The 12,599-nt window shown below is 38.4% G+C and overlaps 1 protein-coding gene across 1 annotated transcript in view; it reads left to right on the top strand.

The window, feature by feature from the left end:
* The window catches only part of LOC588762 (serine/threonine-protein kinase 10), a 74,576-nt gene that overhangs the window by 39,434 nt on the left and 22,543 nt on the right, over nt 1-12,599 (top strand). Inside the window, exons 6-8 of the mRNA XM_030986422.1 lie at nt 9,828-9,937; nt 11,323-11,465; nt 12,373-12,486. Coding sequence (XP_030842282.1) covers nt 9,828-9,937; nt 11,323-11,465; nt 12,373-12,486 — 367 coding nt within the window. The remainder of the gene's footprint in view (nt 1-9,827; nt 9,938-11,322; nt 11,466-12,372; nt 12,487-12,599) is intronic.

A 12,599-nucleotide genomic window follows, 5' to 3' on the forward strand; every position in this document is an offset into this window, starting at 1 on the left:
ATACATGCTCTTTGTTACCTCTAGACCTACTTCACAAAGAATAACAATGAGGAGTTTTTGTTACATTTAAAGGAAACCAAAACCTTCATACTAAGTTACTTTTATTGTAAAGTTTAAAAGATTTGAATAAAATCAGTGAAAATTTGAACAAAATCGGGCAAGGAATAAGAAAGTTAGAGCATTTTGAAATGACTAGTCACTAGAGGGTGGTATTCAATTTGATGACATCATCTGTGAACAACTCTCCATGCCTTTTGTACATAAAATTTCACAATTTTTTTGTTTTCTTCGTATTTATTTGTGTTCTTGATCCGACTTCATAACATGTGAAGTAGAATGTCATTTTGCATTCTATATCTTGCTTTCACGGGAGTACATTATCTCAATCACAAGAAAGAAGGAAAAACATGAATTTTGATGTACAAAAGGCATGAAGAGTTGTTCACAGATGATGTCATCAAATTGAATACCGCCCTCTAGTGACTAGTCATTTCAAAAAGCTCTTACTTCCTTATTCCTTGCCCGATTTTGTTCAAATTTTCACTGATATTTTTCAAATATCTTAAACTTTACAATAAAAGTAACTTAGTTTGAAGGTTTTGGTTTCCTTTAACCCAGCCAATGTTGTCCCCCCCCCCCCCGAAAATGTTTTGAAATTAGCATGACATCACCTTTAGAGGGTAAACATTAAAGATTCAAGAACATACTCTTATTAGTGTTACTTCACACAGAGAACAGAACAGAAGGGGCATATCATGGACGCAGGCATTGCGGGAGAGAATGGTGTCAAGAGGGGGGGGGGGCACCTGAAATATCAGGTGGATGAATTGCGAGAGAGCAAGGCAATAGAGTGAGGGGTACTGGGGGAGGGTGGAGGGTGTGGGAACATGTCTTTTTATCCTCTTTACATTTTGACTTTACCATTTTCCCTTTCATGTTCTCTGTTACTCTTTTTTTTGTTGGCCATTGATTGAGATGGCAGGGGCATGTACCCCCTCCCCCCGCCCCCTTTTGCAGCTATGCCTCTAGTGAGGAGTTCACAATGCAATTGACGCCTCTCTTCATTTTTGACAATGATGAACAATATGTAATGTAAACAGGGTATGACCCATCGCTTTCTTCCCCTGACCTTGCGGCCCTGCATTACCTGCCTAGCGGGGGAACTACCTGTATACATGCAACCCTGTCATAAGATGAAAATGGAGCATGATCTTCCCCGAAAGGAATGTGATGAAATGAGGTCTTGTTTGGACCTCAACAAAATTGGCTGAGGTGGAGATTTGAAAGTACGAAGTGATTAGATTTTGTGGATTTTTTGTTATTGTGTTAGTAGTCTGTAGATTCATCACTGTTATTCAGTGAATCATTTTGGAAGGGGCGGGGGAGGAGCGAAGTGACAGTCGAGAAATTGGGTTTATGATTGATATCAAATAGCATATCAATAAATCATGACTTGAATGTCCTTGAGGATAAATGAGGATTAATTAAGAGATATGTAGCAAGTGAAAAGGCTGAGTAAACTTGACAGCTAGGTTTTCTGTCCCACCCACATATTTTTCTGTCTTTTCCACTTGATTTATCATGTGATATTTCCCCCTTTCTTTTTGATCATATACGTTGTATTTGCTATCCAAACTTATACATGTAGGCAGAGCTTTGCTTTGCTTCTGTAGCACTTTGATGATTTCTTGCGAATGTGAAAGTAGAGTGAACTTGAAGATGAGAATAGCAGAGAAGATGCTATCAAAGAAGATAACAAAAGAACATGTTACAAACACATTGGATCTGTTAATATACATTTATAAGATAAGAAAGATAGATTGAGATAGATAGACAGAGAAAGAGAAAGAGAGATAAACAGACAATGAAAGAGACAAACAGACAGTGAGAGAAAGAGAGAGGCAGAGAGACAGACTAGAGACAGTGACAGATGGAGAGAGAGAGAGAGAGATGGACAGTGAGAGAGAGAGAGAGAGAGAGAGAGAGAGAGAGACAAGGAGACAAGAGACAGTGAAAGATGGAAAGAGAGAGAGGGGGACAGACAGAGTTGGAGAGAGAGAAAGAGTGAGAGATAGAGAGAGGGAGGGTGGGAGTGGGAGTGAAAAAAGTGAGGCAAGGAGAGAGAATGATGGAGATGGAGAAAGAAATGCAATAGAGCAAGATCAAGATGAACTAGCTTATACCACTGACTCCCTGTCGTGACCAGAAAGTTTCTCCCATAACAACTCAATTTGAAATCTGATTCCAAATATAGCCGCGGGCGTCATACTGATGTTGATGGACCACTATTTTGTTCCTTGCCTTTCTTTTCTTTCCGTTTTCTTTGAGAAAGTTATTTGTGCATGATTTGTAGGTCTCCGCAGTCGAGATTTGTTCCCACCCATCTCAGCCTCAGCACTATCAGGTGGTGGTGTGTTGGTAGATCCAAGAGTGGTGTACTAGCTGCACTCCTATGTGTCATAAATCACAGCAGTGCCTATAAGTGTGCGTGTTCCAAGGAGGAAATTTGCTTATCAGTCTTCATTATTAGTTGGACGGATCTCAAGGAGAAATCTATATTGTGAATTAATCATTTATCATGTGTGTTTGAATAAAGATATTGGATAAACTATGACTTGTCCATCTTGGATTTGAACAATTTGTGGGAAGCTCATCTTTTGAAGTTTCCTCAACAAGTTAACATAGCCCCGGATGTTGTCGGATGTTGTCGCCATGGAAGCGCTAGCTCCAGTGAGCTCACTGATGCAGTCATGCAGATGATGTTGGATTGGCAAATGCGATAACCACCAGTCATTGGCTAATGTTGCTTCGCTGCTAATGTGCTTTGGTGATGGATGCAAATGAACGCCAGAGGCATCTGGTAACGACGATGATGATGCTCGAACCAAATGGACGAGGGATCGTTAATGCCATGGCCTCGGACCATATTAATTCAATCATGGCGCCGTTTCTAATTTAGTCAATGGATTATCCTGCATAAACCAAAGACATTCATGATGATGATTGCTTTTTTTCAGGCTTCAAAAGAAAATATATTATACAATGTTTACCTGAAGCTAATTATATGATGAACTACGGCCGTTGTATGAAGAAGGATTTAGCTGATTGATAACAGAACCAAAATAATGCTGCTCCTGCATGTGATGTCCTTTTGTACAACAAAATGCAAAGCGTCTTTACTTGCATTATAACCATAGTCTGGATGCATGATTAATACAGCTTTTATGCAAATGGAACAATTTAAATATATAGGAGTACAATACAAAGTAGAAACCCTGCTGTAAGAAGAAAGACATTAATGAAGCAACAACATATTTATCATGGTTTTCAAAACTTTTGAAAAGTGTAATTTTGTCCGACAAACAAAATTTAGATATAAGATACCTCATGTCCAGTGAGTATAGGGCCTAGGCCTACGGCTATTTAAAACGAATGGCTGTTGTAAAAAGCTGGAAGAAGCTGGAAGAACAACAAATCATGTTGGAGGAAGGGAACGACAAAAGACCTGAATGGTCAGAGGAGGAGGAGGATGAAGAAGAGGAGGATGGGGTTTCGAGAGAGATCCAGGGAACGGTCCGCAATTTTGCGTTTCTCGTTCTGGAAATTGTACGGTGAGTAACGTATTCAAATTGGAGGACTGCACATGAGTCATCTCTTCATTTGAACAATCTGTTCAAGTATTATGATGAAGATGTATTTGCTCAATGTCATGTACTTGGAACATGTCAGTCATGTAACTACAGGGCTTTAAATATCTTGTGGCTGATATTTAACCACCCCTCCCCCGAAGAAATTTTTTTTTTTGTAGAGAGTAAAGTGTAGTAGATGAAATAGAGGACTGAAAAGGAGATTAAAAAGGAGGATTTAAAAAGGGGGGATGAGGTGAGAAATAAGGAGACCGAGGAGCAGGGGAAGAGGTGAATGGAAGAGAGAGGGAGAGATGGGGTGGAAGGGGGGGGGGGGCAAGAGAGAGAGCAGTATATATATTTAAAAAATAATATATATACATACATGTATACATATATAGAGAGAGAGGGGGGGGGGGGGGGAGGGAGTAGGAGGGAGTAGGAGGGAAAGGAACAGGCTGTGTATATTGATCTGTTATTTCTGTCTATACCCAAACACTCTACAGAACATTAAGTCTGTTGAGAGCCAGAATTAAATGTGAGTCTGTCTCCAAACAGATGTTTTGACTTTTGAGAATTGACTTAGTATTCAAGCTCATTGTTCAATAGGGATCCTCTCATGTGGTGGTTACACCCAACTTTTCCATTCTACAAATTATTTGACTTATTAATACTATCTGTGAAAATGTTGTGCTAACTTAATGGAAACACCCTTTCTCTTCCCAACTGTTGCTGTCCTTTCTTGTACCCCCACCCTGATCCAGCCAGGCAAGGAGTTGATTAATCGCCCCCCCCCCTCTTGATACTGTCACACCCATGGTAACATCACCATTAGAGTTAAGCCTGTTCAATCCAGCGATGGCATTGGGTGTTGGCCGTGAACCCCTGTTGCTGGTCTGGCTTTTTAAATTGAGTGATTCAATTCTCAACTGTTGGTCATCATAATCATCATCATGATCTAACAGAGAGTATTTTAGTACTCCTGAGTCCTGGTACTGCTGGCAGACTAGAGCATTATGTGTGATTAAAAGCCCACGACAAGATAACTCTTAATTGGTTTTAATGGGCCTATCAGTCTGCGGACAACAGTTGTTAACGGCCTTTGAAAAGTCAAATCGCACACTCTAATTCTTTGTACTGTATTTTTAAAGTGTACCATTAGTTTACCGTTAGAATGTATATAATCAACCTCATGTTTTGAAAATGATTCTTCAAACAATGTATTTATTGACTATGAAAATTTTGAGACAAAAATCAATATAAAAAAATTACACGAGCATAACAAAAAAATCATAACATAAAAGTATTCTGATGTACCTTCAGCACAGTATCCAATAGGTTAAACAACTTAGGATTCAGTAAACAGTTATAATATCTTACTAAAGGTTGACAAATTTTGTCACATTTGGCAATATGAAACAGATTTCAAAATAGTTTTGGGTTGGTACGTGACTTTTCCAGGGAAATCTACTTTTAATGGAAATAGAAAACAAATACATTGACCAAATTGCCAATTTTCATAGATTTAGTGATCTAGTATTTCAAACATTCATAACCTTTCATGGTTCAGTTTCTCTTGTTTTCTACTTATTTCAAAGATTGGATTGCCCTTTAATCTTGCAAAGATGTAATTGACAATTTTAACCATAATATTTTTGAGCAGGTATTTTCCCCTTAAAATTTGTTGAATTACGTACTCTGTTTATACTTAAGTACAACTTGATAGCCCAAAACCCTTCAGAGCATTTTCAAAGTTCTAATAAACCACATGTTTGCCGATTTGATGATCCGTGGAAGTATGATATCGTTGTTGGCTTCCATACATCATCACCAGGGGCACGTTTCAGAAAGCCTTTTTTAATGACAAATTACAAAAATTATGGACAAATCTGCTGATAACCGATCAGAAGTAAGGATTTCAGTAGCTTAAATAACAAAAACTGTCAATTGTCACTGATGACAAGTTTTGTGAAATGCACCCCAGAACATCATCCAGAAGCTTTATGAATAGAGCTGAGGTGTTTAACACCTTCAACAACCCTGATACAACTGCAATGATAACACCTACCCAAACCCTAAGCCTGAGGATAACCCCTGGTATTATTAAACTCCCACCTGTCCCGAAGAGCATCATTACTCACCTGTCCGAAATCTAGGTAGGAAGTAGCTTATTTTGGCTGCTCTGCCTCCCTCTATTGGTCCACACATGACTTAGGCTCGGAGACAGTGTAGATACCACAGGATGACTTTTGATAACCCCCTAGGGAGGTTTTGATTTCCAGAATTTGTTTTCTTGAAGGTCAGTTTTGACAGGTAAAATTGATATGAATGACTAACAAAGGTTGAAGACATTTAGTACTGTGAGTGTTTGGACTATTTATAAGTTGTGAAACAGTTTCCGGGATTTGTTTTCAAGAAAGAAACTTTGTCTTGGTTAATGGACTTTAATATCCACCTACAGGTGGGAGGAAATGAGAAAACTGTATTTGGGACATGATGTTAGTGATTTTTTGACTTATTCTTATTTTACTTAAAATGGTATCAGATGTGTGGTTTCCAACTTTCACAACAGCAATGATGCTCTGTACAAAAGGAAATATTATGAATGAAAGGGAATACTGGTGAGATTGTTGTGCATGGTATCGATAGAATACATGTCTCTTTGAGAAGAATAATAATCAGGATTTATAAAGCGCTTAAATACAAAATACTGTCTCTAAGCGTTTTACAGATATTATCACCCCAGTCATTGGATTCAGTCTTGCACAATCTGCATCATCTCCACTCCCTGGAGAGTAATCCTACCATTTGGTTATCTTGAAGACATGGTAATTACTAACACAAAGTGTTTCGTCATCCTGCCAGGACCCCATTTCTCTCCTGGGTATGGAGTGGCAAATGTAGATGAAATGCCTTACCAAAGGACATTAGTACCTTGTCTGGGATCTAACCCAAGATCTTTGCATTCCAAGTCGAGTGTTTAAACGACTTGACTACGACACCTCTAGTTGTGTCCTACATCCGTTCCTTGATAACATGTAGATAATCCTTGACTTGTAAGTCTCTCGTTTCATCTGATTCCCTGAGATAACCTGAAAGGCATCCGTTCGTGATATCCTCAAAGAGGTACAGGTGATCAATTCTGTATCATTAACTGGCAGTCAGACAAATCTTTATCTTCCCTGATATTGATAATGTAGGTCATACCCAGCTATCACTAAATGTTTAGATTAAGGTTAGAGGTACATTGTAATGATGTCAAGAGATTGATAGCAAGAGGTATGGTGTCTTCTTCTGTGTTGTATTTTCTCTTTTCCTTAGAGCCATAAGGGCATTACTTGATTTAATCATATGTATAAGTATATGAGGTAATGCCCTTATGGTTCTCAGCAGTGTGTCAACTCTGTTTTTGTCTGAGAGGCGTACCGGTACCTAGGTTTTTATGCCTCCGTTACGAAGTAGCCGGAGGCATTATGTTTTCGGGTTGTCCGTCCGTCCGTCTGTACGTACGTCTGTACGTACGTACGTACGTCCCGTTCTCGTGATCGCGTTATCTGAAGAACCGATTGATGGATTCCTGCCAAACTTTGGTCATGTATGTATCTTGCAGAGCCGATGAACTGATTAGATTTTGGGGTTACGATGTCAAAGGTCAAAGGTCACAGGGCTCATTATGTATGCAAAAACAGCTCGTGATCGCGTTATCTGAAGAACCGATTGATGGATTCCTGCCAAACTTTGGTCATGTATGTATCTTGCAGAGTCAAAGAACTGATTAGATTTTGGGGTCATGAGGTTAAAGGTCAAAGGTCACAGGGCTCATTATGTATGCAAAAACAGCTCGTGATCGCGTTATCTCAAGAACCGAGTAATGGATTGCTGCCAAACTTAGGTCATGTATGTTACTTGCAGAACCGATGAAGTGATTAGATTTTGGGGTCACGAGGTCAAAGGTCAAAGGCTACAGCGCACATTATGTATGCAAAAACAGCTCGTGATTGCGTTATCTCAAGAACCGATTGATGGATTGCTGCTAAACTTAGGTCATGTATGTTACTTGCAGAGCAGATGAACTGATTAGATTTTGGGGTCATGAGGTCAAAGGTCAAAGGCCACAACGCACATTATGTATGCAAAAACAGCTCGTGATCGCGTTCTCAAGAACCGATTGATGGATTCCTGCCAAAATTAGGTCATGTATGTTACTTGCAGAGCCAATGAACTGAGTAGATTTTTGGTTCATAAGATCAAAGGTCAAAGGTCATGGGCTCATTATGTATGCAAAAATAGCTTGTGAACACATTCTCATTAGAACTGACAGATGGATTACTATTTAACTCAGGACATCTTGCAGAGCCAATGAACTGAGTAGATTTTAGGGTCATGAGGTCAAAGATCAAAGGGTCATATATGTATATGAGAAATTGCTTGTAATCACGATATTCTGAGAACCTGTTAATGGATTACAATTGAACTTGAATTCGAAAAATGTCTTCTGTTTTGGTTTGTAAAATTGCTCTATGACGGAGGCATCATTTTCGACTGCGCGCAGTCGAATTCCATCTAGTTGTCCATACCTCATGATTGGGAAGAAGGATAATTGACCAAAGATCCTTGTCTAGCAGACCCTGCCCACCTCACCATTGAACATTAATACCAAAGGAGGAAAGGGAAATTGAATCATGATGATGTTCAATAAACTTTCCCTCTCACCTGTCCTGGCTGGGCCATAACACCTCACCAGGGAAGCAGGGAAGATTCCTCCGAAGCGCAAGCCGCGTTGGCACCCCACGCCAATCAAGCGCCCACTTCCTCCTATTCAGGGTAGTCCTGAGTCAATGTTGTCCCCGCCCCGCACGCCCCGCACAGCCCCGCACAGCCCCGCACAGACTCAGGATGATTGTCTCACTTTCGTTGTTGTCGCCATTGACTCTGTGTCGTTGCTCTGAGGTTTGCGAGGGAAGGCTTCACCCTCTCTTCCTGCATCATCTCACTACGCAGGGCTTGTTAATCACCAAGAGATGACAGGACGTTGGATGCTGTAGCTCTGAAAGGGGACTTGTTAACAAGCATAAATTTGTGTAGTTTCCTTTAGGAATACTTCTCATACTTGCTATCTTGGATGTTTAATAGAGGATGAAGCTCTCAAAGTGAACATTTTGTGCTAGCGTCAGAAAGGAAACTTGCTCTTTTGATGCCTAGCCAGATTCAAAATTAAGTTCTTCTTTTCTCTAAGCTGGATTCGAGAACATTTTGTGATTATTCTATCTGGATTAAAGACATTCCTTGGTTGTTTTAAGTGTACCGGTATTTGAAAACATCCTTTGACTCTTCTACCTGGATTAAATCAGTAAAGAACATTGCCTGGATATTTCGTTTGATATGAGTACACATCTTACCCAAGAACAGATTCTAATGGTTGTAATTGGATGGAAGAGCATCTCGTTCTAGATGCATTTTAAAAGATCTTGAGCTTGTACACACTGAAAGGACAGCTTTCCACTTTTAAGGAGGATGCAACAACTATTGTGATCATACATTGTCTGTAGTCTTCTGTGGATGCTGTTGTTCCAAAAAGATAAGATGGAGGATATAATGTTATACTTTCCACCTCCTGCACCAATGCTGTTCAGGTTGGAATCTGTAGATCTAGTTGGATGGTTAGTACCAACAATAAATAAACAAACAAACACACAAACAAACACACAAACAAACAAACAAACTATTGTATCATGTACCAGTGTTGGTTAGATGACTGAGCAATTATCATTTGTTGTATGATCGGGTTTTATAGACAAGAATTATTCATGTTCTAATAATGTGAATTAGGATGGCACTCATTTTCCTCCTTTTTTAAAAAATCTTTCAATACCTTCTGCAACTCCACACATACAGTGCTCTACTCCACTTGGGAGTATAATATATGCCAGCTAAATGCTATTTATAAAAATATAGGCGCAAACATGCTAGTCAGACATTCACATCCTAACAATGCCCCACGTGCACACCTGGGTGGAGAGAAGCAATGTTGGTAAAATACCTTGCTTTAGGATATTGGTGCCATGTCAGGGATCAACTCCCATTTCCAGAGAAGTGCTTAATAAACCTCTTCATTATTTTATGACACCTCTGCAGAAAGCTTAAAATTCTTCTTTCACCTTAATGATGAATTTGTCTTATTTTTTCTGTTGATGTTTTCAGGTCAAGGGAATTCAACGACTTCTTAGAAAAATGCCTTGAGAAGAACCCGGAGAAGAGACCTTCTGCAGTCGACCTACTCAAGGTATGTTACTTAACTCTTTGCTTGCCAGGTACAATACCTACAACAGCCTTTCACAATACTGTCATAAGTACAAGTTCGCTGACAACCCGTTGAAATGCATGTATTGAATTTACCCTGCGTTTCTATAGGATGTTGGTGAACTTGTACGTATGTCAGTTTTGTGAAACGATGCATTAATTTCTATATTGCTAGATGTATACTGTTTCAGAGACACTGTACACTGTATGTGTGACAAAAGTCAACTAAAGCATCCCCTGGTATGTTCTTGATATCAAACAAATTGATTAACATGTTTGATAATGACCTTCTTGTACTAAAAAAAGTGATTTGCATTCATAATACAAAGTAATAATGTGCTTCTCATGTTGAGAAATTAATGGCCTTTGGAGGGTTACCAGTAATTTGGCATTTTAAAATGTAGTTTCATCTTCAATGAAACATTACCAAGAAACTCCATTAAATTTAATGTTTCCTTGAGAGTAGTTTTTATGTGTTGGTCTATGTATTTGTGTCATTACAATTTTTGATAAATGCTGTTCTTTCCTCGTAAGCAGCCACAAGTCAAAGACATTACAGACACAACTCTCATCAAAGTTTCGATTTCAGAAGCAAGCAAGCAATTAAGCCTCCTACTTGAAGATCATCTGTCTACAATGTCAATTCAATTTTTCTCTTGGAGCACTCTTTCTGTGTTGCTCTATGTTAGTGCTGTAGTCAAACGTTTAACCGTCCGGTATCCAACCGCCCATGGCGGATTCCGTTTTCAATTGGACGGTTTCGTTTTCCCGTTTTTTTTTTTTTTTTTTTTTTTTTTAAATATTTTTTTTTTTTTTTAATATATATATTTTTTTTTAAATATTTTTTTTTTTTTTTAAATATTTTTTTTTTAAGTTTCGATTTATGCCCCTCCACCTGGCACTATGCCTGGCAATGTCTCCCAGCTCAGTAATCGGTGTGATGACTTACCACTTGGAAACTAGAACAACACTCCAATTTGTCTGTCATCTTGGTTTGAAAGTAATCTTTGTAATAGATCTCAATATATATTCATCCAAGTTTAACACATGGTGTACCACAAGGTTCTATCCTAGGTCCTCTTCTGTTTTTAATTTACTTTAATGATCTTACACATTATTCTAAAACAACATTGTTACTATTATTTGTGACTAGTTCACAAGCACAAATGGGCGCCTTCAGTTAAATCACCTTCCTGCTTTTTCACACGGCCAAAAAAAAAAAAAAAAAAAAAAAAAAAAACTTTTTTTTTTAAATTTATTTTTTATTTTTTAATTTATTTATTTATTTTTATAAATAAATCGTTTAACCGAAAACCGTCCGGTTTTGACAGGGGGTTAAACGGAATTGGAGATATCCGTGATGTTACAGCACTACTCTATGTATTATTGCCATTAGAACTTAGACTGATAAATATTGTTCTCTTCTCCTCACAGCATCCCTGGGTGTGTGATGTTACAGACACAAAGCCTATCAAGAACTTGCTTGCGGAAGCCAAAGCCGACGTCATTGAAGAACTTCACGACTTGCCTGAAGATAACGTGAGTCTTCGATTTCCTAGAATTCAAATAGAACCGACAGGTTCCTCTCTTTTTTAAAAAATAAATGTAATGCTTCCTGGGAGAAATTCAATAGTTTGAACATATTTGTGGCTTACAAAGCAGGTTCAAATCCCGCCGGTTCCAGGATTTTTTCTGACTTGTTTTTCAATTACAGTTCGATCAATCAATCTTATTTACTGGGTGTAAGCCACACATATGTTCAAACTAGGTTCCTCTCTGTCGTGCAGTAGGGATATTGTTCATTGTAGAAATGCTTTCCTCTTTGTCAATATCAAAGACATCCTAGTAGATCGATTGTCATATGTTGAGAAAAAAAATCATGTGTAGAAATTGGAGAGATAATGATTTGTCCTGAAAAATAACCTGATAGTGGTTTAGCATTGTATGATCAGTGATTTATTTTTGTTTTTATGTTTCTGTGAAGAGATACAAATTCGTTAAAAGGTGGGAGATATAGTGTAGTATTTCAACACTTGTTGGACTAAGGTTTGTTAAAACTAGGCCTGATAATTTCCTGATTTAAACCGGTTTCCCGGTTTTTAATTTTTGTCCTGATTTTTTGTTATTGATTTTTTTTCCTCAAGAAATGGGCAGTCCGTGAGATCAATGTAAAATTGTAAATCCGTTTTAAAATTAGAGGGGTGAGGTGCCGTTTTTGCACTCGGCACCTCGCTTTCCTCAGATTTCTAAAACTCTTTTTTTTAAACTCTCACTAAAATCCTTTTTTTTTAAACTCTCACTATTACCCCTGGTTGCTACATTGAACCCTACCTGTACATTTCAGTTATGATCAACCCAAGCAATGAAATTCATTAATTTTGTATCTGTCTTGCTCATCCTTTTCTGGCATTATTCTAAGAATGTTTTCCCCTTTGTTGGATTGTAGCTTTCCTTCAAGGATACCATTGATACGACCAGTCAAGGAAGCCAGGATACGTCCTACACAGCTCCTTCCACACCCTCCACGCCCCCTACAAGCATCACGACGGAAGCACACAAGGTATTAACTATCTCTTCCATTTAATACAAAATAACTGGATTCTTATTAGAAGAAGGTTGAATTCTGGGAAGAGGTGAAAATAATTTGTGAGCATTATCATTGTTATTATATGC

The sequence above is a fragment of the Strongylocentrotus purpuratus genome, unplaced genomic scaffold, assembly GCF_000002235.5.
Source record: "Strongylocentrotus purpuratus isolate Spur 01 unplaced genomic scaffold, Spur_5.0 spur5_scaffold_15, whole genome shotgun sequence".
In the NCBI taxonomy this organism is placed as follows: Eukaryota; Metazoa; Echinodermata; class Echinoidea; order Camarodonta; family Strongylocentrotidae; genus Strongylocentrotus; species Strongylocentrotus purpuratus.